The sequence below is a fragment of the Protobothrops mucrosquamatus genome, unplaced genomic scaffold (genome assembly GCF_001527695.2).
Source record: "Protobothrops mucrosquamatus isolate PMUCROS unplaced genomic scaffold, P.Mucros_1.0 scaffold_155, whole genome shotgun sequence".
In the NCBI taxonomy this organism is placed as follows: Eukaryota; Metazoa; Chordata; class Lepidosauria; order Squamata; family Viperidae; genus Protobothrops; species Protobothrops mucrosquamatus.
The window spans coordinates 529029-555946 of NW_015386231.1; the positions used below are offsets into that span (position 1 = coordinate 529029).

The following is a 26918-nucleotide window of genomic DNA, read 5'->3' on the forward strand; positions in this document are numbered from 1 at the left end:
TGAAGGCAAGACAAGAAGCAACGGATGGAAACTAATCCAGGAGAGAAGCAACCCAGAACTAAGGAGAAACTTCCTGACAATTAGAACAATTAATCAGTGGAACGACTTCCCTCCAGACGTTGTAAATGCTCCAACACTGGATGTTTTTAAGAGATTGGACAACCATTTGTCTGAAATGGTATAGGGTTTCCTGCCTGAGCAGGGAGTTGGACTAGAAGACCTCCAAGGTCCCTTCCAACTCTGTTATTTTGTATTTCTGAAAGCAAAACTCCAGATGGTCACTAAATGGCAGCAAGGAGACAGAGAAAATTTGGTTATCTAGAATTTGGCAACCCAAATCTAATGCTTATGAGAGTCCTAGACCGGCATAAGGCAACCCAAATCTGATAGGCAATATGGGAGCTGTTGTCAGGGACTGAAGATTGGTACGCGCTGCTGCTAAGGCATTGCACAGAGACTACATTTGAACTCTAACCCTGCCTTTCATACGTTCGGTTTTGCTGATCATTTTCTTTAATTGGGATAAAATTAAAGCTCTCTCCTACCAGAGCTGAACATTTTTGTGCAATAGCACTCAAAAATACGTGAACATGGATTTATCTTTACCTGGACATAATTATGTTTATTTGCCTGTAGTTACAAAAGAAATGTAAGCAGGCTGGGGGGGAAAAAGGGGCAAGTAACACAGGCAGCCCTCGACTTACAACAGATCGTTGAGTGACCGTTCGAAGTTACAACAAAAAAGTGACTTATGACCATTTTTCACCCTTATGACCACTGCAGCATCCCCACGGTCATGTGATTTACTTTCGGATGCTTGGCAACTGGTTCATATTCGTGACGGCTGCAGTGTCCTGGGGTCATTGTGACCTTCTGACAAAGCCAATGGGAAAGCCATTGTGACTAACTTAACAGCTGCGGTGATTCACTTAACAAATGTGGCCAGAAAAGTCGTAAAATGGGGCAAAACTCACTTAACAAATGTCTCACTTAGCAACATAAATTTGGGGCTCAATTGTGGTCGTAAGTCGAGGACTGCCCGTAATGTTTTTGCGTTCTCATCAGATCTCCTAAGCAATGACGAGAATTTAAGACAGTTTGTAGCATAATTTTTTTTTTCCTAGGGCAGTGGTGGCGAACCTATGGCACAGGTGCCAGAGGAGGCACTCAGAGCCCTCTCTGTGGGCACGCGCGCCATTGCCCACAAAACTTTCAATCAGTCAATTTCAACTTCTCGCAGGAAAAAAAAAAGATCTTGCAAAGTTGAAATTGATTGATTGAACTTTTTAGTCCTACCCAGTCTGCCATTACCACCGCAGCCACGCCCACCCAATTGGCCATGCCCACCCAATTGGCCACACCCAGCCAATGGGCCACACCCACCCGGCACTCGACGATGCATAAGTGGGTTTTGGGTTGCAGTTTGGGCACTCAGATTCTAAAAGGTTCACCATCACTGTCCTAGGGAAAGGGAGAATTAGAAACTCAATCATTCAAACACACACACACATACACACACACACACGCATGCATTACACAGGCTGAGCAGCAGGTCTTCTGCCAGAAGGGAGCACGCAGGCAGGCACTGCTAGCCCCATGAAACATCAGACTTGTCTGCCAAAGTTTTCTCCAGCTCCACAAGCCAAACTGGCACTTCTGCTTCTTTCAATCTCGCTCTCCAACAGACTGTAGGTTTAAAAGAGGCAAGCCAAGTTCAGCCGCCTGCAGTGGGCTTATTTTTCAGTTCCACAGAAAAGGCCACGAGCCACTCAAGGCCACTGCTGTCCATTCTTGATGGACAGATGCAGAGTGTTTTGACTCCAGGCAGATCTTCACCAGGAAAGAAGGTGGCTTTCCCTAAAATGTCTACGGAGATTCTCAGTCATCCAGGTCATGGTTGTCCCAAAGGTGCCTTTTCATGAGGCAACTGGATTTCCTTGTTTTTCTTTGAAGACGTTTCGCTTCTCATCCAAGAAGCTTCTTCAGCTCTGACTAGACTAAAAAAGCACCTCTGGGACTTTCCCTAAAATGATTTCTTTGTAACCCCTCCACGGAAACATGTCTCGGTTCTCTCAAACATCCTCATCGGTAGTTGCCGATGAGTGGGATGGCAAAGGATGCTTTTCATGCATTTATATCTGTGTGACGATTCACATCAATTGAGTCAATTTTAAGCTGCGGAATCACTGTGTGGCCATAACCACTTTGCTTAGCTATTTATGACATACTTGTAGGCTCTGGTGGTATAATGGGATCCATTTTACACAACAGGGAAAATTACTCCAATTGCTGTTACTACCAATTTCTACCAGCCTTCCACACTCCCCCTTAAGTTTTAGCTTCTGAGTGCTCACGGGCAGGGATGGGCCATCAGCCTCCTCCGTCTGCTAAATGCCAACTGGAATTTACCCTGCCCCCAACACAGGCTTACAGGAGATATGGAAGCTCAAAACCGCTGATACCCTCATAGGAGGTACATATGCCAGTGGATGATACGTCTCACTAGCAAGTTGTGCCCAGGATACCCTTGCCAATTCGTGCCAGGAGCGCTCTATCGGCATGGAGGGATATTGTAATCGGCAATTTCACAGCTAGCTAATTCCTTTTGCTGCTGCCTTGTTCGCCCTCGTTCCAATGTGTGTGCTCTGCCTTTCTGTCACAAATGCAGACACATACATTTACTGGAGAAAAAAAAACCCTGAAGGCTGCTGAAAATAGAAGAGATTCTGGAAGCCTGCAGTGGAAATATGTCAGAAGCTCACAAGAGGCAAGTATCCTTGTTGCCCCGCTTAGTTCAGCTGTCTACCTGAGCCTCTGTCTGTTATCGTGCCTAGATGCTAAGGGTATATCCAGGGACTTCTATGTTCAACAGAGGACCTTTAGCTCCTCAAATGTGGGAACATCACATTGGGTAAAAATAAAGCAGGGGAAATGTGCTGAGGTCAGTTTAATACCAAGACACCATCACAGATGCCAGGTTGACTTGAAGGATGCTGAAACAAGTAGTCAAATCCTCTTCTCAGATGAAATATCACTTATTGGGCCAGAATCGCAGGTATCAAAGGCAGGAGAAAACACATCTGTAGATCAGGGTTTAACTGTAGAGTCTTTGATGCTCTCTGAGCTTGGTTGTTTTCTTGCGGATGTTTCATCACCCAACTAGGTAACATCTTCAGTATTAAAAGGCAGTGTGGTCTGTTCTCAGAAAACAACACTCCCACCAACACTGAGAGGGCAAGCCATACAGAGAGCAAACCTATTCCCTTCTAGCACTGAAGGTGTTACCCAGTTGGGTAATGAAATGTCTGCAAATAAAAATAAAAATAAAAAAAACAACCAACCTCAGAGAGCACTGAGGACTCCCCAGAAAACACTAGAGGATGGCCTTTGTCTAGACCAGGGGTAGGCAACCTTGGCTCTTTTATGACTCGTGGACTTCAACTCCCAGAATTCCTGAGCCAGCCATGCTGAGGGGAAAGGGAGAGGTTTCCAAGCTGAGTCATGCTGGCTCAGGAATTCTGGGAGTTGAAGTCCACGAGTCATAAAAGAGCCAAGGTTGCCTACCCCTGGTCAAGAAGATCATGCTCTATAATCCATGCCAAGGCTCACAGCAGGCCCTGGTTTGGCTTCAAGTGAAGCAAGATCTTCATCAGTTTCAGCAAACCTTCCAAGTAACCTGGTATTCGTCTCTGAAGGTGAGGTGAGATTGCAGAGGCTCTTCCATGACCCCAAAGTGAGTTCAATGCTTTGAGCTAGTAATAAAACCAGCAGCTCTTTTAGAAAACTCCCAAACCAATGAACATGACTCTGACTCTCCCTTTGGGTGGTTTTCCGTCCAGGGAGTAGAAAGAAACTGGAATCCTGCTGTCCACAGCAAGTTGAGACGGTGGAAACTTTCAAGCCGGAGGCAAACCCTTGAATCAGAGTCTCAGCCTGTGAGCCAAAAGCACTGACTTATTCACTGGCAAAGGAAGCAGGGAGATTGTGAGGGTTCATATCAGTTGATATGGAGAATCCCATATTACTATTATTTTTAGTTCTTGGCAACATGCCCCAAGTAATATGCTTCTAGTGGCACCAGCACTGTCCTCGCCTTCACTGGAGGGAGAAAGCAGGCAAGTGAAGAGCAAGATTATTTTACAAGGATGCCGCACAAGGATGCTGCTTGTCAGTGCCAGGGGTTGGGATTAATTCAAGAAGGAAAAGCAAGCGAGTGGATTTGTTGTCATTTGCATGCCTATCTGCGAGTGAGGAGCAGCCACAGGAGAACCCATTGGCGGCCCCACAATTGGGAAGCAGTGTCCTTGGGTATGGCCTGCCCATTTCCAGGCCACTCAAACTGACTTCTCCTTTTGCACCAAAAGAGAATTCAGCCTGCCAAACTGAATAACCCATTAGGATCCCCGACAACTTACTTCAGCAAGATTTTTGCTACAATGCCCTCCTGTAATTAGTGGCACCACTCACACAACTCGGTGGATTGCAATTGAGAATCAGACACTGCTTGCTGATCAAGCAGCTGTTTTGTAGGCAGAAGATGTCAGGTTCCAACTGAGGCTACTCCAGAGGACTCTATCAGTCAGTTTGACTTCCATTAATACCAGTTGACATGGCCAGGAATCCAATTCGGGGCAAGATAGTTTGCTGTTTTGCTTATGGGTGTCAGAAAGAGATGGGGGAGATCAACATCTTTATTTAGGGATTTAGAGGCACAATAAGGTGTACGCCTGTTTCTACTGCTTCTCTCGTGAAGTAATGAAGAACCAAAGTATTAGCAAGGGTCTGCACATCCTAAGACTTAATGACTGAAAAACCCTGCTCTGTTCCTGCTTTGGACTCTGAAATTTTATGGCATGCATATCTGTTGAGACAATTCACTAATTTTGCAGGTAAGCAAACAACAAAATTCATTCTGCCTAGAGATGTAAGGATTTTTAAAAGGGGACTTTTCAGGATGTACCATTCTCTCAACTCTCCAGTATGGTACAACCCCAATAAATTGATGATGATGATGATGATGATGATGATGATGATGATGATGATGATGATGATGAATAATTTCTCTAGCAAAACAGATGGCTAAGTGGAACTTTCAAACCATGTCTTCTCCAACACTGGTCCAAATTTCTATCCGCTAAACTGAAGGTGGGCAACTCTGAGGCTTACAAGAACTATTTTATGTTTTAACAGAACCTTGAGATTTCCCATCTACAGTTTCATGAAATTTATTGGCAGACAGCTAAGAAACAAAGATCATGACTCTATATGCAAACTTAACCCAAAATTATAAATCAAGGTAATGTATCTTTTTAAACAAAAAAAAATGCCACTCCTAGCTTTTCCACAAGCAATTTTTTTCCTCCCCAATGTTCACTTCTAGGAGGAAAAATGGTTCTTAAGTTGTTACTGCTATAGAGAATAAATTACCCAAAGCCTTAAACCAATCCAGTGCAAATCAGCTAGAATCTACCAACAAATTCCAATCGGTCTCTTCCTTGTTGCTGTTCTATATTACACCGATTTTGTTCTCATGTCAATGTGAGACACAGCTGCTAGTAAAAAAAAAAAATAGCAATGTGGTTGGCCTCAAACCACAGTTATATATTCTGTCGATAAATAACCACATGAAGAAAAATTATGTTCAATGTTACAGCTACCAGCAGTATATATGCAAGTCTGACAGCTGCACATAGGCATGTTCTCACTAAATTTGGTCCTCCTTAGTATGTTGCCAAGCCACGAATCTTATGAATGCAATCTAACCTTCCACCATATAAATAGTCCTTGGATCGTGATGGCAGTTGGGACTAGAATCTCTGTCACTAACTGATGCAGTCATAAAGTGGGATGTCAAATGACTTTGTTTACTAATGGCAATTCCAGCAATTCTGGTTACCCTTGTTAAACGAGGCTATTAACTGAGGATCTCATGTGATTGCTCCTTCTGACTTCCTGCTGGCTTCCCCAATGACTTTGCTTGTGGGAAGCCGGCAGGGCACATCAGAAATCATAATCATGTGACCGTGCTTGTTGTGAGGTTGTGATAGTGAGCTGGGTGCTGAGTGTGTGGATTACAATCATGTGGCTGAGGGGATGTGGTGATGGCTGGAACTCTTAAGGACTGGTGATAAAGCCTTCTATTCAGCACCATTGTAAAGTCTGAACAATTGTAATTGTACAGTTGTGATTGTAATCGAAGGACTACCTGTATTGACTAGAATATAGTGACCACTGCAGTAAAGCAATATTGCAATCCTGCATTTCAGTACATTTCAGTACAGGTAGCCACAGGTGGCAAGGTATTGCGTGCAGAATGTAAGAATGAAATTTCATGCAGGTGAGGTGAGTCAACATCCACAGTCAACATAGAAATCAGCAATCTGATCTTCTTTCTTCTTCTTCTTCTTCTTCTTCTTCTTCTTCTTCTTCTTCTTCTTCTTCTTCTTCTTCTTCTTCTTCTTCTTCTTCTTCTTCTTCTTCTTCTGCAGCTGTTGTCTTCTTTACATTCTAATAATGACTGCTTTAGAATCAGCGAGATCAATGAAATACAGTGACAATTTCAGAATCGGATCACTGCAACAGCAGGTCCTGATATACCTCCTACCCAGGATTGGAGAAGTGGTGCACATACAACTTCATGATAGTTAGCCCCTTAAGCAAAGAGCTGTCACTTCAAAGCTCAGTACAGTTCCTAGCAAGCTGTTTGGCATTGAATGCATGTTAAGTGGTAGTAAAGCAAGCTGTCACTCAGCGCCTGTAGTCATATTGTTTCTTTGCCCCTACAGTCTTGTTGTGTGTGACCAAATCCAAAGGCAGTTGGAATCATAAGCCATTCAGTGGAACTAAAATACATGGACAAGATATGCCATTTGCCTAAGTGAATGAAAACCCAAATGTCCTAGCTTTACTACACATAGTCCTCAACTTATGACCAGAACTTCTACCACTAAGCAATGCAGTCATTAAATGAATCATGCCCGATTTTACAATCTTTTTTCTTTTGCTGAGGCCATTAAGTGAATCATCATAATTATAACGTGAATCACATGGGCATTAAGTGAAGCTGGCTTCTCCATTGACTTGGCTTGTCAGAAGCCTGCTGGGAAGGTCCCAAATGAGGATCACATGACCCTGGGATGCTGCAACCATCATAAGAGCCCTGGTGGCGCAGTGTTTAGAATGCAGTATTGCAGGCTGACTCTGCCGACTGCCGGTAGTTCGATCCTGACTGGCTCAAGGTTGACTCAGCCTTCCATCCTTCCGAGGTCGCTAAAATGAGGATCCAGATTGTTGGGGGCCATAGGCTGACATTTGTAAACTGCTCAGAGAGGGCTGTAAAGCACTGTGAAGCGGTATATAAGTCTAACTGCTATTGCTATTGCTATTGCTATAAAAGCATGTCGGTTACCAAGGGCCCAAACTTTGATCATGTGACCATGAGGGCATAGCAATGATCATAAGCGCGAGTATCACTTGTGAGCATTCTCTTTCAGTGCCATCTGAACGGTCACTAAATGTATAGTTATAAACTGAGGACTACCTGTAGCCTGCGGAGAAACCAAACTGGATTACGCTTCCCGAAAACCTTTTCTTTCCTGCCCCCTTTTAAACGAGAAGACAGGAAAGAAAGAAATAATAACACACGTTATGATTTCCTTACATGATACATTTGATCCAAAAGTCCCCATAGGTGGCTAATGGAAAGTAATATTGAAGTGCCAAAGCTCAACTCAGCTATCTGAACAGATGTTGTAATTAATTTATAGCTGGAAAAAAAATGCTGCAAAGTTCACCCTGCATATCTTTCAAAGCCCAGTTACCTTGAAATGCAGAAAGGTTATAGTGTTCACTCATTAATTCCACGGAGTGGCAGCAGTAGCAATTCAATATGTTTTGGAGCTACTAATTGGCACGGGGGTTTCAGAAAATTTCCATGTTCGATCTTTTACTGATTTTGGCCTTGTGAGGAAAGGAGGATATAACAATTAGTGTAATTAGAAAATTCCACGTTAGGAGAAATACTTTAAGAAAGATGAGAAATTAATATCGACATTGACATAACCATGGCAAATGTGGCCTCGATGACCATAAATTTCTAAGCAGCCTTAACTTAGTTACCCAACACCACAAAATTCCAGAACAAGTTAAGCAGGATCACAAGAGCTGGAAAAGAAGGAATTCTTTCATAGTGGTTGACAAATAAATAAACTCATTACAAGTCACAATGAAAACGGCACGTGGATGATAGGAGAAACAAAGATCTTAAAATCCACAACATAATTTGCAAAGGACTAAAGCATTCGTCCCAGAGAAAGCATGGAAAAAAAGGGGGAAAGACAATAAAGGAGTGGAGACAAAGAGAAAGAGAAAGATTCTGATGATGACGATGGGGGAAGGAGATAGGAAAAAGAAAGAGAATCTATGAGCTATCCCCAGTTCTGGCTTCATCCACTTTAGGCTTCAGATTCAGCCTTCCACTGATTTCCCGATTTATGTCCCCAGAGATTTCCGTCTCCCTGGAAATTTAGTTCTTGACCTACAAAAGATTTCCCATCTCTCTTTTATTTTTTTTTCCTTGCTCCTGCAGTTTTGCTTTAACCATTCTCCTCCACTGTATTCTGACTCAGATTATGCTTCCTAACATTTCCTCACTTTTGTTCTCTTTTTGTTCCGCCTTTTCAGCATTTAGCAACAGTGTCCCCGTGGCTTACAAGGCAACGCTACCCTCTTTACTAGATCCACGCTTTTGTCCTACTTCTCCTTTCCGGCTTAGTTTGGCTGACCTGAACCTGCCCTGACATGGCTAAACCAACGGCAAACCAACCTCCTCCTGGGAGTTAGCCAAGCAGCTCACATGCTCAGGTTCTTATTGAACTCCTGTGATGTTAGTCAAAGAACTTACACGCTCAGATGTCCACTTTAATGCCCATGACATGAAAATGGGTGGCATAGCTGGACCAAGGAAGGTGAAGCTTTGGAACCATTTTCTAGACAGGAGGAATCTGAGGTATTTTGGCTACCTTGGATCTGCTCATAAATATGTTTGTGTGTATATGTAATATATTAATGTATGTGTGTGTGTATATATGTAATATATTTACGTGTGTGTTTATATATGTAATATATTTACGTGTGTGTATATATGTAATATATTTATGTGTGTGCATATATGTAATATATTTATGTGTGTGTGTATATATGTAATATATTTATGTGTGTGTGTATATGTAATATATTTATGTGTGTGTGTATATATATACATATATATATATGTGTGTGTGTGTGTGTGTGGTGTGTGTGTGTGTGTGTGTGTGTGTATGTGTATTCTTTTGAAAGCGGGCATCAGAATTTCATTTTTTAATGTGTGCCAGTGTGTTTACAGAAAAAAGTCACAATAAAGGTTATCTTATCTTAAATGTGGAAGGGGAGTTGATTCAGGAAGTTTCAGCAGAGACATCTGGATCCACTTTTTTTCAGAAAGATCTGTCCGAAAGGATTACAGTGGAAACCACTCTTCCTGTATGAGTTAGTCAAGGAACATGTATCATCTAATAAACCACTTATCAGGCAGTTTAGCTCCATCAATCTGTCATCAAGCAACTTTACTCACCATGCTAGAAAGGTGGTTATGAGGCATCATGCATGAGTTCAGAGGACTCCTTATATAGGTTGAATCCTGGCACAAAGTATATAAATCTCAACTGATTTTTAAGTCCTTCTTATCAATTTGTTAGCCAAAGTTTCAACAGGGACATCTCTGCATCAGCTGGGAAATGTCTCAACCATTGCCAGAAGCCAGTAGGATAAGTCAGCCCTACAATTAAAGTGACATTTCCGTGCACGCCCTGCCTCTCCAATGACTCATTCCTTCGCCAGACTCCATTCTCATTGGAAGCCTCTGGCGCTAACAGCAAGACAGTCCGATTCGCTCAAGGAAAGACCTCTCGCTGGGCACATGGCTGTGCCACCTGAAACAGGAGAGGCCCAAATCACAGGCTCCAAAGGTGGCAAAGGAGAGTTTAAGTGTCTTCTTGGAACTAAGGTACCACATGCTAAAATACAGCTAGTCTTTAACTTACAACAGTTCGTTTAGGGACCGTTCAAAGTTACAATGACACTGAAAAAAGTGACTTATGACTATTTTTCACACTTAGGATGCACTTGTGGCATCCCCACGTTCACCTGATCAAAATACCAGATGCTTGGCAACTGTCTCATATTTATGACGGTATCAGTGTCCCCAGGGTCGTGTGATCACTTTTTGCAACTTCCTGACAAGCAAAGTCAATGGGGAAAGCCAGATTCACTTAACAACCCATGTGGCTAGCTCAGGGGTAGGCAACCTTGGCTCTTTTATGACTCATGGACTTCAACTCCCAGAATTCCCGAGCCAGCATGGCTCAGCATGGCTCTCCCTTTCCCCTCAGCATGGCTGGCTCAGGAATTCTGGGAATTGAAGTCCACGAGTCATAAAAGAGCCAAGGTTGCCTACCCCTGGGCTAGCTGAACAACCACAGTGATTCGCTTATCAACTGTGGCAAGCAAGGCTGTCAAATGGGGCAAAACTCACTTAACAACAGAAATGTTGGGCTCAATTGTGGTCATAAGTCAAGGATTACCTGTAATAGCGACAACCATCCTTCAGAAGCAGGAATGAAGATTCACCCATTAGGCGGAGGGAAAGCATGTTGGACCACACAAAAATTATCTTTATGTGTTCTTAAATGATAACGTAACCTCATATTTATGTATCCAATAAACCTGAGCTGTGAAGCACCATCCCCTTTACTGGCCATTCCCATTTTACATGCTCCTGGTGTAAATCTTGAAATGATTCTGACCAAAGGCTAACTAGGTAATCACACAACAAAGCCCAAGATCATTTCCTTCTGAAATTCATTAAAAATTTGAACCATATGTTTTGTCCCAGTGGAGACACTCCCACTCATTCCTTCCAAGAACCTTTATGGAGAAGGAAATCAGCTGCGATCCATCTGCTTCACGCACAAAACCCAGGGGCTTATTGCTAACAAACAGCTTTTTTTAAAAAGATCCCTTTTGGGATCTGCATTTGGTCAGCCATGGGGACTAGGAGTATGGCCAGAGCAGACTGGACAAATTTACAACCCTTCAGTTAAAAATTAAAGAACTGCTTTCCTAAATCAGAGCCAGGCCAGTCGTGCACTATTCTGCACTTAATGGCAGCCAGCTTGGTTTTTTTCAAAAAGTGTAGATGGGTGAAAGGCTTTATTCCACTGTTTCTGATATACAAAGACATGATGCCTCTGACTCAAAACTAAAAGGTGCAACGTCAAAGAAGATGAAACAGAATACAAGTTTACATGTAGCCTCCTCCCCCCCCCAATACTAATTTACATCTGCAGATGCCAATTTAGAAGGTATAATTTAAATCTGTGTTTCCCAACTTTGGCAATTTTTTCTAGATGCTTGGGCTTCAACTCTCAGAAGTCTCAGCAATGACCTTTGCTGATTGGGGAATTCTGGGAGTCAAAGCCCACAAATCTGGAAGGAAGCCAATGTAGTGGGGTGACTAAGATGTTGGACTATAAGTGCAGAGATCCAGATTCGAGATGACTTTGGAGCAACCTGAGCTCCTGATTGAAAAGCAGGATATACATTTAATGAAGACAAAAAAAAATAAATAGAAGTTGGACTCTGTGTAGGAGCTGTCCAGGTGCTGATGGTTGAAAGGCAACGTTAGGCTGCTCCATAGTCCCTTCTATAGGTAGTCCTTGACTTACAAGTTCTAGAGATGGGAAGGCCTGAGTGTGTGTGTGTGTGTGTGTGTGGATTTTTTTCCCCTTTTCCCCAAAGCCATTTGGGAAAAAAAAACAGAAAAAAACCTGTTTTTTCCCCATTTTTTAAAGTTTTTTTTTCCAGGCCTTCCCATCTCTACAACCACAAATGAGACCACGACATTCATCATTAAGTGGTGTGGTAATTAAGAAAGGCATTATGCGACCGCCCCCACTCACCCAATTTTACAACCTTTTTTGCCACAATCATTAAGTGAATCACCACACTTGTTAAAGGAGACATCATATGATTGCAATTTGCAACATACCTTGCTGACTTTCCCATGGACTTGGCTAGTTAGAAGCCAGCTGGGAAGGTAGCAAATGGTGGCCATGTGTCCCTGGGATGCTGAAACCTTTGTAAACACGAGCTGGCTGCCAAACACTTAGATCATGATCCTATAACAATGAGCATGCAGCGATGGTCATAACTGTGAAAATCAGTCATGAATCAATTTTTTTTCAGTGCCATTGTAACTCTGAATGCCACTAAATGAAGTGCCATAAAGTTGTAACAGTCCTTATTCTTAAATCGGGTTTGAGTCAAACTCTGCAAGAGAGGACTGCACTTTGCAAACTTGAATATCTGCAAACTTCCTACACAAGCAAGCTATACTTAATTATGGGGTCATTAATCACGATGCAACATACGTGTATGGAATGTGCCTCATCCCTACCAGGCAAACAAAAAGATCACCTCAGTTAATTGACCTCATTGCTGCATCTTATGGAAGTTGATTGCATTTTCTAATTACCACTAGGTGGGCTTAGAGTTTGATTTTAGCGATGCAAAAGTAGGGTAGACGTTTTATAAATCAAGCAATCAAGGAGATCAGTCTTCTCCCAATTCAAAGAGTCAGGGGCTGTAACTCCTACAATTCACCTTCCAGACAATGCTACTAGGCGTACCTGTTGATTGTAAACCTCAGTGATTTGATGCCACTTAGAAATGTTAATTTTCTCTGCACCATCACAACCTTCCCTCCCCAAAGGGAACAACCCTGCTAAGTCCTGAAAATATATTTCTGAAAACCAAGAACACGAAGTATTGTTATAGAAGCCCTTTCTTCAACTTAGTTTTCATTCTACAAAGAGATATTTGGCCTGTTTACATTATAGAGCAGGGGGTCTTCAAATGTGGCCCTTTTATGACTTGTGGACTTCAGCTCCCAGAATTCCTCAGCCAGCGTGGCTGGCTGAGGAATTCTGGAAGTCCACAAGTCATAAAAGGGCCAAGTTTGAAGACCCCTGTTATAGAACAGGGCTTTTCAACCAGTGGTACGGGTACCACCTGTGGTACATTGGCACCTGGCAGGTGGTATGCAACCATCCTAGAAAAGTGGTAGCGGGGGAGGGGAATGATCTGAACCGGTGGCAGCACCGCACAAGCCTGAGCGAGAGATGGCTGGAGCTGTAGGGCTGTCAGGGCTCAGCGGAAGCGCCAGGATCAGCGCTTCTTCGGGACTGTCAGGGCTCAGTGGAAGTGCCAGGATCAGCGCCAGGCTCCAGCTGGAGCTTGGCGCTGATCCTGGCGCTTCTGCTGAGCCCAGAAGAAGCACCGATCAGCTGGAATGTTGCAGCATCTCCAGGGTCTTCTGATTTACATTCAGATGCTTGCCAACTGATTCATATTTATGACGGTCACAGTGTCCCAGGGTCATGTGAAGTGACCAAAACCTGCTGCAACCACCCAACAGATGGGGGAATAAAAACCAAACACACCCCCATCCCACCCCTGCTGCCAATCCTCAACAGAAATGCCTCACAACAATGAAAACCTCGGACAGGAGGAAGAGCGCCGCCGGGTGGGCAGACAGGTGTCTTGCTCGGCTATGGCTCGGGGGGCACTTTTTTCAGTGCCATTGTAACTTCTAAGAGTCACTAAGCAAACTGTTGTTAAGTCGAGGACTACCTGTACTTCATCACTTTTTTCCTTTTTTTCCCCCCTTTTTTTGGTCATCATGTTTTTGACACCTTGCTAGGCGACTGGTGATACTTGGATGTTGCCATATCCTAAAAGTGGTACAATGGGTGAAAAGGTTGAAAAGCCCTGTAGAGGAAACTACTGAAGGTGCCTTTTAATGGGAAATCTTGCTGTCTTGCTCAGCTGGAGTTGCTGGTGTGTACGTAGGTCTGATGAGTCAGGAAGCAAAAGGGGCTAGTCCTCTTCCTTGGTTACCACACATTAGGAAGGCACCAGGTTGGGCAAAGGTGGTTGATTCCTGTTACCTGATTTCATATGATTTACAGCTGCAATCCCTGAAGTCCATTCACCTTCTTCTGAATGGACTTTCAGAAATCCAGTTCAGTAGTGCCACCCTAGAGTACAAAGCTCTGTTGATCATCCTTTGCTGCCTTTATAGTTCTGAATGCGCCTGAATGTTTGATTCAAACAGATGGGCTTCACACATTGCCCTAAGCCATAATGTGGTTTGTTTGATTTTGGCTTGGTATTATTGTACAGTTCTAACTATTGTGGTTTGAAAATCATGACTTATGGATTAACATTCTGTGTTATTGTTTTTATTATTTGAAATTTGGCTGGTTTTTATCTCATTCTGTTGGCGATTATACGCTCCTTCAAGTTGCTGTTTTATTGTCATCTCTGTTAATCATGTACTAATGTTGGGATGAAAGGGCTCGTGGCCAAAAAAGAGATAAAAACATTTTAAATAAGCAATAAATAAATAAGGAGCTCAGCCTGGTGTATACAGATCTGCTCCTATCCATTCCATCTCAGTAACAAACTGTAAAATATATTAAGCTAAGGGGCAAACATTGTGGCCTGCATGTGTAACCTATCAACATCCCTTCAGCAGACCCACAGCTCTTCAAAGGGAGTAAAGCCTTTAATTTGGTGGGCACCGGGGTGTACACATTAAAAGGCAAATGCAGGCAGTCCTCAACTTACGACCACAGCTGAGCCCAAAATTTATGTTGTTAAGTGAGTTTTGCCCCGTTTTACGACTTTTCTTGCCACATTTGTTAAATGAATCGTTGCAGTTGTTAAATGAGTAACACAGTTGTTAAGGGAATCTGGGTTCCCCCTTGACTCTGCCTGACAGAAGGTCAGAAAAGGGGGTCACATGGCTCCAGGGCACTTCAACCGTCATAAATGTGAGTCCATTGTCAAGCATCCGAATGTAAATCTCCTGACCATGGGGATGCTACAACTGTCCTAAGTGTGAAAAATGGTCATAAGTCACTTTTTAAAGTGCCGTTGTAAATTCACACGGTCACTAAATGAACTGTTGTTAGTCAAGGACTACCTGTATACACTTCATAAGCTTTACAGAGGTTTAGAGCAGGGGTCCCCAACCTACGGTCAGTGGACCAATACCAGGCCGCAGCATGCCAACAACTGGTCCGCACAAACAAACGAAGCCCCATCTGCGGGGTGCAGGCAGCACACACAACCATGCCCCCTCTGGTCCGCAGAAAAACCTCTCTCCATGGAACCGGTCCCTGGTGCCCCAAAGGTTGGGGACCTCTGGTTTAGAGCATCTGAAAACTGATATTTTCAGATTGTATCCCACAGTGTCCTATGTAAAGTTGACAGAGCTCTTGAGCTGACTGAAGGTGCACTCAGCTGACTAAAAAATAGCCACTGGCTTGTGGTCTTTTAATGAGCTTGATGGCCAAATCAAGATATGCACATGAGTTTTCTGACCTGGGAACAATGTCTCCCTGGAGGTATTCAATGGTTATTATATATTTGGCCATTTGTAACCTACCAGCATCTCTTCAGCAGTGAGTGATGCCAAGAATGTTTGTTCTTTCTTTCATTGGGGGGGGGCACTGGGGTGTATATTAAAAAAAACTATATGTTCTTTATAAGCTTTACAAAGGATTAGAACACCCGTTACCCTTTAAAACAATGAAAATGGATATTTTTCAGAGTGTGTCCCACAGCGTGCTATGTAAAGTTGATGCAGTTCTTGAGCCAACTGGAGGTGCACTCAGCTGACTAATAGCCACTGGCTTAAGGTCATCTAATCAGCTTGATGGCCAAAACAAGATGTGCACATGAGTTTCAGACTTGGGAACAATGTTTCCTTGGGGGTATTGGTTGGTGATTATACGTTTGGGTAGAGAATCTTCTCCTTGTGGCCTCAGCAAGGCCCAGTTAAAGCACTAGAATAGAAATAATTAGATTTCAGTCCCATAAATGTATATACATTTATGTCCTGTTTCCAAGAGCCATCTAATAAGCACATAAAAAGGTAAGCAGATTTGGAATCATGTATGAACCACTTCCTAGAGAAGTGCGGAACAGCACAAATAATGTGGTAAGATTCTGTACTCCTGTAATTTATTACCAGGATCCCAAACTGGTATGTTTAATCTATAGCCATCATTCAGAACACTCGCATGCTTATATGCTTGGGAACATTGAGTGACAATACCCAAAGCAGACTAAAAATGAAAAGCAAAATGGAAAGAAATCCCACAAATTTGTAATTGTGATGTGGGTTTTCTGAAAAGTTTCAAATTGTAAATTTTTCCTATGGGGACTAGGCTAGTTCGCACCAGGCAGTTTACACCGGAAAACGTCCAATTTGCACTGGAAAAGCTTCTGATGGATGACATATATGCTGATCTCACATATTTAAGAAAGCTAATCACTTGACAAAAACAAAATTAGATTTAGAAATTAATAACCCTGCCCAACATTGTAATATTAATAACAATTGTTGTTGTTAAACTTATGAAATGGAGTATTTTCTTCAGGGGGGAAAAAAATCAAGCACTTGAAAAATAGACCTGTCAGATCATTGGTTATTTTGGAACATGTCCCTATCCCTGACTGTGGGTAGCCTAGCACCTTTCAGAAGATTAATATTCACTCAGGTATGTGAGTGAATCCCTGGATTGAATCAGGTCTACCACAAACACAGGGATTGCTGTAATTTCGGCCCCTTGCAGAGAACAGAAGCATTTCTGTTATCATTAACTTATATTTAGATGCGAAATTATGAAACGAAAAGATCAAGCCATTTATATCAGGATAGCAGAGCTTAGAGCAGTGGTTCTCAACCTGTGGGTCGGGACCCCATTTGGGGTCGATCGACTATTTCACGGGGGTCGCCAAGCAAGGCTGTCCGCCATTTTTTTTGTTCGCCATTTTTTTCCCCTTTTCCGGCGGGTGCCTTACCTCCCTTGGGCTGGGCCAGCTGGTGGTCGGCCTGCTCCGTCTCTGCCGCTTGCCAGCTACGCCTCGGCCGGCGCAGGGGGCGGAACCATGCATGCGCAGCGCTACCGGGCAGGGAAAGTCCTCGACTTAAGACCGGTTTAGTCCTCGACTTACGACCGGTTTAGTCCTCGACTTACGACCGGTTGGGGGTCGCGGCATTAAAAAGGTTGAGAACCACTGGCTTAGAGGGACAATAGCTTTGGGGGAGGGAGTGGGTGTGGCAGGGATTTACTGTTGATCAGGACAGAAGCCGCTGCTGTCAACATGGTGAAACAATCTGTTCGCTTAATCCAGCATTGCTCCCTTTGCGGGAATGAACTTTTCCAGGATCTCAGCTGGAAGGCAGCTTTTCCCATCATCTGCTGCTTGATCCTTTTAATTAGGCATGCCAGGAGCTGAAATTGGCATGAGCTGAACTACAATAGTTTCTTCCCTAAACTGTTCCAAATGCTACACCACAATCAGATGAGGTGCATCGGGCTGAAAGGGAATGACTGACCAAGCCAGCTTCCATGCCTAAGGCGGGACTAGAATTCAGTCTCCTTTAGATCAAAATGGGTCTTAGTTTGATCTTGAAAAACAAAACAAAACAGAGAAGCAGGATTGATTACTACTTGGGCAGGAGGCCATAAGACAATCCCAGGACTGTGGTCTTGACTTGAATTCCCCCCCACTCATTTCTGGCCACCAAAAGCAACCTTACATAGGCCTATAAATGCCCCAAGAACTTTAAGCTGTGTTTCATTTTTGAGCGGTGCTCAACTTCTACATGGCTTTTTAATAATTTAATAAATTATTAAATTAAATTAAATTAAATTAATAATTCCAAGAATATCTTCCACTTTCAGACCACCTCCCATGAAGCCAAAAAAAAATCTCCTAAATCAATTGCAGGCACCGCTATTGCTCCTAGTAGGACTTTCAAGCTTTAATTTATCCTTTTTGCTAAGCAGAGGGTTACTTCATACATTATGCAGAAGTAAACCCAGGTCTGCCATCAAATGTGCACTCAGTAGTGAGATTGTGGCCAGTTGTGGTTCCCTGATCAGGTGCACATCCAGATGGACGAGTGTATGCATGTTATAAATAGCAGGATGTCATGTCTGTCGGCCTGCACTGTCTTATATTTGGGGATAAGTCTCAACAATATCAGAAGGGAATCAAGACAGATAAACCTATCATGACGCATCAGAAGTCACTTTATGTGCTCCAAAAACATGCAGAACAGAAGCACAATTAAACCCAGGAGTGTTTTCAAGAGTCAAGGCACTTAGGCCATGTAAATGGGGGGGGGGGGGGGGAAGGAGCTGAATCAATTTGATCTTTGCAACATAATCCCTCAGGGAGGTGCTTTGCCCAAGCCTTCTTGGAATGAAGTGAAGCTACACGAGGATGCTCTTGTTTCAACATATGATGCCACTTCAGCTGGACTCTACTCTTTATTTGGTGGGCGGGTGCCTATATGTTTCAGTGTCTAATATGCTTACCCTGTACCATTATTTTGCATGCTGCACAGTTGAACCTTGGCAGAATAAAAAGTCTGGGGCTCATTCTGACTCAAATTAGGAGTTAATTAATTAAGAGTTGGAGAACTCGCTCGTGTCATCCATCCCAGGATCCTCCAAGGTGGGGGGCATCCAACTGTGTTGAAGTGCAGCTTTCACTCTCTCCTAAGCATCATAGGCTTTGTCCTGTTGGGTATGTGATGGGAGTTATAGTCACTACATCTGGAGAACTCTAGCTTGCAAAAGATTACGTTTACATGCATATGAATAGCCACATGGAAATAAGATCACATGTGGATACACGCAACAAACCTGAGGTAAAATATATACATATACTCATCAGAAAGCAAAATGTTTACCTATACCTCTCCTCCTGAGTCCAAATTAGGTCTCAGGAAAACACACAACTTAGAAACAAGAATCTGGTTACATATACACATATATTTGCTAGCTTGAGGCAGTACACAACACACCAAGAAGCTTGAGGTGGAGGAAATATCAGTAGAATATTTGTATATCCTGTACTTGTATACTTCTACAACCCTATATAAGCATGGTGTACATCCACGTGAGCCCAAAGACAGATGTGCAAATGCTCAAATATTCCTTAAATCTAAAGACACAGAAAGGGAGATGCAAAGGAACATGCATGTCTCATTGTGTGAACACAGTTTTACCAACATTCTTTGAAGCACATCAAAATGCAGTCGTGGTTTGCATGGGTTTGTCAAAAGCCTCTTTATCTGAGCAACAAGCACACAAAAGTGCAAGGACACATTAGTTTATTTATCTCCCTCCAATTTGTGAAAAGGAAATCAGTATGGTTTTTTCATGCCAACATGTGTAGCCACTCAAACAAAAAAATCAGCCACACCCTAAAATAATGCCAGCTCAGTCGCCTGGCTTTTCACAGAGCTCTCCATAGCTTTTCATTCATTCAATATGTGAAAGAATGCAAGCAGCCGTACAATCAATGCTGTCTTCTACACAATAGCCTCCCTTCCTCAGACTGAATCCTGGCGTAAGGCAAGCGTGCACAGGGCATGATCTGAAAAGAGCTTTTCCTTGCATGCCTTACGGACACCCAGCTTCTCTCTACCTCTTCATCTCAGCTAGAAAGGGGGGAAAGATCCATCTCCATCAGAACGGCTGAATTGCCACCCTGCAGAACAGGTAGATCGTCAAATGGTCACCTGCTTGACTTCAGCACTTTCTCCCTGGTACACCCAACTCTCTAACACTTTGGCTGACCTTTCTGAAAATCCTGGCCGTTCCCAGTAGTAAAGCGCATGTTCCGCAGGAGGAAGGAATCCATTCCTGGTATCCCTAGTTGAAGTGACTAGAGGAGCAACTCTTTTTTGCTGAAGAACTTGAAGAGCAAATACTAGTTAGAATAGGTAATGCTCAGCAGGACTAACCCATCCAATCACTTCAGATTAACTAATCAAGAAAAAAAAACAGTACAGTACTGTCCAATTCTGTAACTGGGTATATAATCTGCACGGTTACTACTGCTTTTGCATTTCTCAGGGCTGTTTCACATAAATTGTGTCTTCCCACTCCGGGGTGATCTTGTCATATGACAACTTTTGCCAGCCTGATAACCTGTGATGTACTGGATTTCAACTCTCATAGTTTCCAACCACGGCTTTAAACCCACGCTGTCTGAGAATTAGGGGAACTGCTTCATGCATCTGATGGGGATCGGGGTGGGACATATTAAATAAAGATCATCAGCCACTCTCCTTGCTTTTTCCTCTTTTCCAAAACAATGCAAACTTCACAGACCAATGCTCTCCCTGTGCCAAATGGGACAGTAACAACATATTCTGACTTTCGTTCTGAACCAGACGGATGGAGAATTACCTAGTATTAATTATTGTGGCTGGCTGGACCCTAGTAAAATGATTCATTATGAATTCCAACGTACACTCTTAATATCTACACAATCTATGTTTAAATGAGTCCGCATAAGGGAAGGCTGAAGCAACCCAACATATGAATCATAAAGGTAAGCAATGCCCGTAGTTGGTTTACTCTCCCTACGCGGTACAATCAGTATCAATTTCATAGATCCTTACTTCTCTAAAGTGGGACACTTGAGACGCTTTCGAATGATCCTCCCATTGTCTCTCCTGTGAGCATCTCTGAGACAAGGAAGCCAGAGGCACCCGGAGTCTACCTTTTTTGGCAAACTGTTGTCTTTTCTGTGCATTTCAAAGCTCTAAGCCATAGGTGACCATCACTGGCATGCCTGGAACAGCCTGCTTCTTGCAGGAAAACACAGCTTTGCTGCAAGAGGTGGCGACAGGGATCAATAGGTGGCATTTCTCTGAGCCAACCAGACAACTCCTGGAGGTGTGGTCTTCTTCCCATTGACACACAACTCCCAGGCCTTTTGCCAGGTTCACGTTTAAGCCTCCTGCTGCTTTTTATCCACTGGAACTCCCCAAATTCTCCATCCAGACTCCTTTCAGCAGCTCGTTACTGCCCAGTCCTTTTTAGAATAGCCTTTCCCATCCCTGCAGGGAGCCACTACAACTGCTGTTGCTGCACAGGCACTCTGTTCAAAGAAGAAGTCTCCTTCTTTGTCTTAAGAGCATAAAGCCCATCACTCTGCACTCTTAAAGGCAGTTGGCTAGGGGAGGAGAAATCCTAAAGACACCCTGTCAGCACCTGTAAACATAAAAGGCCCTGTGCCAGGCAAGGAAATGGAATTCACAGGGAGCACCACAATTGCTCTCAGGTCCCAGGGGATGGCAGCTTCCTGGCAGCTCAGGAATGTTGCATTTCCAAGCACCTTAAGTAGCACAATACATCTTTGGTAAGCCCAGGGTCCTCTTTATGGTCTCAGAGCAGCTTCCACTTCCTCAAACACCAATGAAAGCCATATCAAGAGATAGCATGCTTCTCCTGTGGTTCCCTACTTGGATTAAGTGACCTGGGTAGATACCCAGACTGTCCCCATATCCACAATGAGGGCATCTAATCTAATGCAGCTTCCCCCCCAAAAGGCTTTTGAGTTTTTTTCTTTTTGGAAATAAATGGCAAGCAAACCCACATGTGGGATTGGAGAGCTGGCAGGAAAAGAGGGAAGCAAGCCACTGTAGTTTCCCAGGGATTAAGAACTATTCTCACTTTTGCATGCACTGTCACTAGTTTCATCCCATGGCACCATGCGAGCTTCTCCAGAAACAAACATAAAACAAATCTGGTAACATGTCTTTGGGGCTCTCGTTCCGCTTATGTCCCCCAAACAGATCTCAAATCCTTAGCATCCCGGAAATCAGGTTACAGGACATGATGTGGTCTCCACCTTGACACCAGGTGACAGAGGCATCCAAACCCCTCTATCTCAACATTATTATTTTTTTAGTGGCTAACTTCACTGACATCTTGATAACTTTATGGCTTTTGCTGCACTGATGTTTGGCACTCCTGCCACTACCTTGGCCTTGGTGTTTCTACCCTCTGGCGCTCCCCCCCCAGGACATTTGAAACCATGAACTGACAGGAGTCCCCCCCCCAATAAGATGCAGACACTAGGGAAAATTGGGGAGGAAGTTGTCCAATGGTCCAGCCCATCCTCCCCTAATACCCAGCTGGTCTGGCATCCTGCCATCAGACTCCAACTTGACCCAGACACAAGGGGCTTTTTCTCTGGGACTCAGCCACACCTCAAAACCCAGGACAACCTCCCCCACCCCCCCAAAAAAACATTTCTTTCAGCCCACTGACCTGCTCTGGTCCCTGGAAGCAAATCCGGCACTGCGGGGTCCTCATCCCACTATCCAAGCTGCTGGTGAGCGATACTGAGTCCAAAGCTCCTCCGGCCCCACCCGCGGTGGGCTGATGCCCCGGCTGGTGCCCCGGCGGCTGAAGGCGAGGGTCCTTCTCCTCCAAGGCCAGGCTCCGGGGCCGCGTCTCGGCGCCTCCTCCGCCGTAATACTCCGCTTCATCGTCCTGCTGGACCGAGCAATCGGCGAAGGGCGGCCATCCGCAGCCACTGCCGCCCAGCGCTCCCCGGCTTCCCCCAGCTCCAGGCTCGGGCTCCGGGCGGCCCCGCCGCATCAACACCAGCAGCTTCAGCTCGTTGAAAAACATGCGGATCCGGTACTTGAACATCATTTACCTTTCTCGACGGCGGCGGCGGCGGCGGCAGCGTGTACCTTTCGGGGTGGGGAGGGGGGAGAGCCGCGGAGAGGTGGGGTGCGGGACGCCGCCGTCTAGCTGCGCCCCTGCCTAGCATCGGGGAACGGAGAAGATCGGGAAAGCGCCCGGCAGGTGGAAGACGGGGGGACGTCAGGAGCGAGACTCGCAGCCCACATCTCGTCGCGAAGGGGAAAGGCAAGCCGCGCGTTTACAGGTGTCGTGGGGGGGGGCAGAGATGGATGAAGGGCAGGAGGAAACGGGGAGGGGGAGGTTGCAGCCCGCTACGACGGAGAGAAAGGGCTTTGGGCGCGGACAGCGAAGGGTTAATCGAGAGGTCGGGATTCTACAACTCCGGGTCCCGCCGGGGTGGGCGATGAGGGCGGATGGGGGGGGGGAGGAAGGAGAGGGTTGGGCAGTCGTCCCGGCGCGAGGTCCAGGTGTTGCGGGAGGACTGCTAGGCTGGGACAGAAGCCGCGCTCCCCCTCTTTCCGAGGCGGGCGGTTTGCTCTCCGCTAGGATTCGGCGCGCTGGAAAAGTCCCTCTTGGCCCCTAAGCGGGGCTCCGGCGTCCGGATTTCCTCGGGCCATTGTAAAGCGAGGCGAGCCAAGGGAGAGCTTTCCGGCGATCAGGGCCTGCAATCGGCTACGCGGAGGATCCGGGGAGGGAGGGAGGGAGGGAGGAAGGCGAGAGGAGAGGAGAGGGAGGAGGACGACGAGGAGGAGGAGGAGGATTCAGCAGACGCGCTGCAACGGCGGGCTGCGCCTCTCCTTCGCGAGCTTCCCTTTCTGCCGGCCGCCGGAGCGGCGGGGAGGCGGCTCCTCCGCTTCAGGACCTGCAGCCCCAGCGACAGGGCCCGCTCTCCTCCTCCTCCTCCCCTCGGGAGCTGGCTGGGCAGCAGCAGGCGCAGGCGGTTCTTTTGTCTGCAGCGCTACCGGTAGCTCCGCTCCCTGCTGCAGCCCCAACTGCAGCCGCGCCGCCGGGCTGGAGGAGTCGCATCCCTGCGCTCTCGAGCTGGTCTTCCCCTGCCCCGCCAGGCGGCCGCCGCTTCCACCCTCTCCTGCCGGGATCGGGTTGTGCGTGTGTGTGTGTGTGCGCGCGCAGGGAGGGGAGCTCCGGGCAGCGTCTGAGATGCGGAGCCCTCTTCCCCTCGGCTCTTTATGCAGCCGGCCCCGGCGGGCGCTAGGCTTCCGTCCCAGGGCGCCCCCAGCCGTCCGGGGTTGCCAGCCGACTCCCCACGCCTCTCCTCCTCCCACCGCCCCCGAGATCCGGGGGCTGGGGCGCACGACAGCCCGAATGGCAGCGGTGGCGGCGGCGGCGGCGGCGGCTCAGGGCTGAGGAGAGGGAAGATGGCTTCTCCTTCCGGTACAGCATGTTAAATAAAACATTTCGGGAGGAGAGCGAGAGCGCGAAGCGAGTGGATGCAGGGCTGCGTGGGGCCTCGGAGGCGCGCCGGCGTCGGACGAGAACCGAGGGGCTGATGCGTAACCGCTGCGCCACTCGACTGTCGGTCGACCTCGACCACGTGGAAGGGGGGGGGGGAAGAGAGTCCCCGGGAAATGTGAAAAGTGCCCTAAGAAACATACTCCGTTTCCCCTCTTCCAGAGATGCCTAGATGGAAGCAGTAGGGAAAGCTTCTCTGGAAAAAAAAAAGCCGATTTGTTCAATCGCCTCGCAGTCCTAACCCAGGCACATTCATTCCAAAATTTGGGAAATGCCAGAATTCGACAGTTGTCTTCGCTATATGACAATGAAAGCTTCGCCTCTTCTCCGAAAATCATTCCCTAACTCAGCAGGCTAAAACTCTTCTCTCCCTTAGGAAGAACACCTCTGTCCTGACCCAGAAGTCTGGTGACCTCACTTTCTCAAGTGCTATTGTTCACGTGAGACTCTGGGTCAGGTAGGATGTTGAGGAACAAAGGAACATGAGCAGATAAGTAATGTTTTTTTTCCCTAGGTTAATTTGCCTTTTAAGCCTTGAAGTAGAAATGTTACTTTGATACATGGATGGATAGATAGATAACAATCTTCTCTAAATGGTTAAATAGGATTTAAGGCCAGCCAACTTTCCATTATTCAGAATAAAAATTATCCCTGTCCAAGCACCAGCAAGATATGTGTAATGAATAAAACAGGGACAGGGAAAGAGGTTCAGCAAATAAAGAACCAAGAAAAGATTAGGGAAGGAATAGATTATATTTGGTACTCTCCCAATTTTTGGACTTTATTTCCTATAATCCCTTACCAGAACTGTTTAGACGTTGCGGTGCACAACATCTGAAAGGAGGCAGGTTATCTTTGAGTTTGGGGTAAAAAGAGGTTTAAAGAGCAGGTGGATAAAGTAGGCTGGTAATGAAACTTGGGGGAGGCTGTTTTTAACACAGTCACCAACCTGGCAGAAGGCACAGAGGTGGGGGTGGATGAGGAAAGGGGGGGGGTTGATTGCAGATGAACTTATTTCACACTACAATTAAGTAACAAGAAGGGTGAACAAAAGACAAAGCGAAGTATTGCTTTATTCCTAGTGCCAAAGTGCTATTAATGTTAATAGGTAAGCAGAAAGCAAGAGAAGAATGGAGTAAAAATAACTTCCCTTCCCTGAAGAATCTTACAACCAACATTTTGATAAAAGAAAGGCTGCAGGCAAAAAAAATGAACATGAGCACATACTGTTGAATATGCTTAGGTCTGAAAATGAGGATTATAAGAAATAAAACAAATCAATCAATCAGAATAGAGCTGGAAGAGGCCTTGGAGGTCTTCTAGTCCAACCCCCTTCTCAAGTAGGAGACCCTATACCGGGGTAGGCAACCTTGGCTCTTTTATGACTCGTGGACTTCAACTCCCAGAATTCCTGAGCCAGCGTGTCTCAGCTTGGAAACTTCTCCCTTTCTCCTCAGCATGGCTGGCTCAGGAATTCTGGGAGTTGAAGTCCACGAGTCATAAAAGAGCCAAGGTTGCCTACCCCTGCCCTATACCTAAACATCTTTTTGGTAAAACTGAGTTTTGAAGAGGGATTGGAAAGAAAAGGACAGGGTAGAACCATGTTTTGGGAAGGAGGCCTAAACAGAGTGACAAGTGGGGAAAGATGGAAAGGAAGCCAGATAGTTTGGCTGTAGACAATGTTTATAGAGTTGGAAGAGCAGTGACATAAGATGAGGTCATTAAAAGATAGCAGAAGCGTGGAACCACTACGAAGAATGTAAAAATAAGGATAATTTTCTCCAAATGTAAAGGCAATGGGAAATCACCGGTAAACTGTAAGCAGTTCATAAGGTGCACACAATTTTCTCTCATTGCATTCGTAAAACAACACTCATGTGAAATAATTGACGGAGAAAAGTGGCCCCAAAGTCACTCGGCAAACTTCGGTGCATGAATGAGGATGGAATCTCTTTCCTCTTCCAAACAGCAACTAAACTCAGCTGTTATATTAATATCACACCCTTTGGATAATAAGGAATTTAACTAGGATCTTCTGGAATTCCTTCTTTACAATTGTATTGACTTAGTAATAGCCATGTTTAGATATTATGTTCATGTCTAAATCTCAGCACATGAGTAAATAATAAGTACTCTCTTCCCCACCCAAGTTGAGCTGGAGTGAGATGTCTCCTAAGAGCAGGTTCCCAAGTCTCTCAAGATTTGGCAAGGGAGGAGCAGCCTTTAAATTCTGTGCCTCTTCTTGCAGTCCACCAAGCTGGGGTTTGGTGGCCTGCACTCATGTGAACTAGTCCTTGGATTGCTTTTGATATATTCCATGCTGCAGTCTACAGTCCTTTATTAATATTGAAAGGCCTGGTGCATCCTATTGAAGGGGAGGGCCATTTTTTACTCGAAAGCTATATTTTGGCAAACCCAGGAACAGACTTTGGAATATACCTAAGTCTTTTTTGTTTGTTTGTTTGTTTCTCACTGAAAACTCTTGATGGCTTTTGTTTGGTCTCCTTGCTTGGCCTCGGAAATTTACATTCTGTCCTATAGGCAGAAGATCACACAGGGTAGGATTTGCATTAAAATCCAATAAACTAATTTTGGCAGAGAAAACACAATTGGTTTCTTGAGCCTGGAGTTGCATTTGGAATTTTTATATAATTACAACGAAGAAATGACAGAAAAGGTGAAAGGAAAACCCATGTAAAAAAGTTGTGCTGAATATCACTTCTGGACTGTTTATTGCTACAAGGTACCCCACAAATACAAGTACTCCTTAGTTATGCAAAGCTGTGCCAAAGTATGGAAGCAATTTTAAAG

At 45.1% G+C, this 26918-nt stretch overlaps 1 protein-coding gene across 1 annotated transcript in view; it reads right to left on the minus strand.

Moving 5' to 3' along the window:
* Positions 1 to 22643, minus strand: part of MARCH9 (membrane associated ring-CH-type finger 9) — a 43012-nt gene extending 20369 nt beyond the window's left edge. Inside the window, exon 1 of the mRNA XM_015820490.2 lies at positions 22254 to 22643. Coding sequence (XP_015675976.2) covers positions 22254 to 22643 — 390 coding nt within the window. The remainder of the gene's footprint in view (positions 1 to 22253) is intronic.
* Positions 22644 to 26918: the final 4275 nt, after the last annotated feature.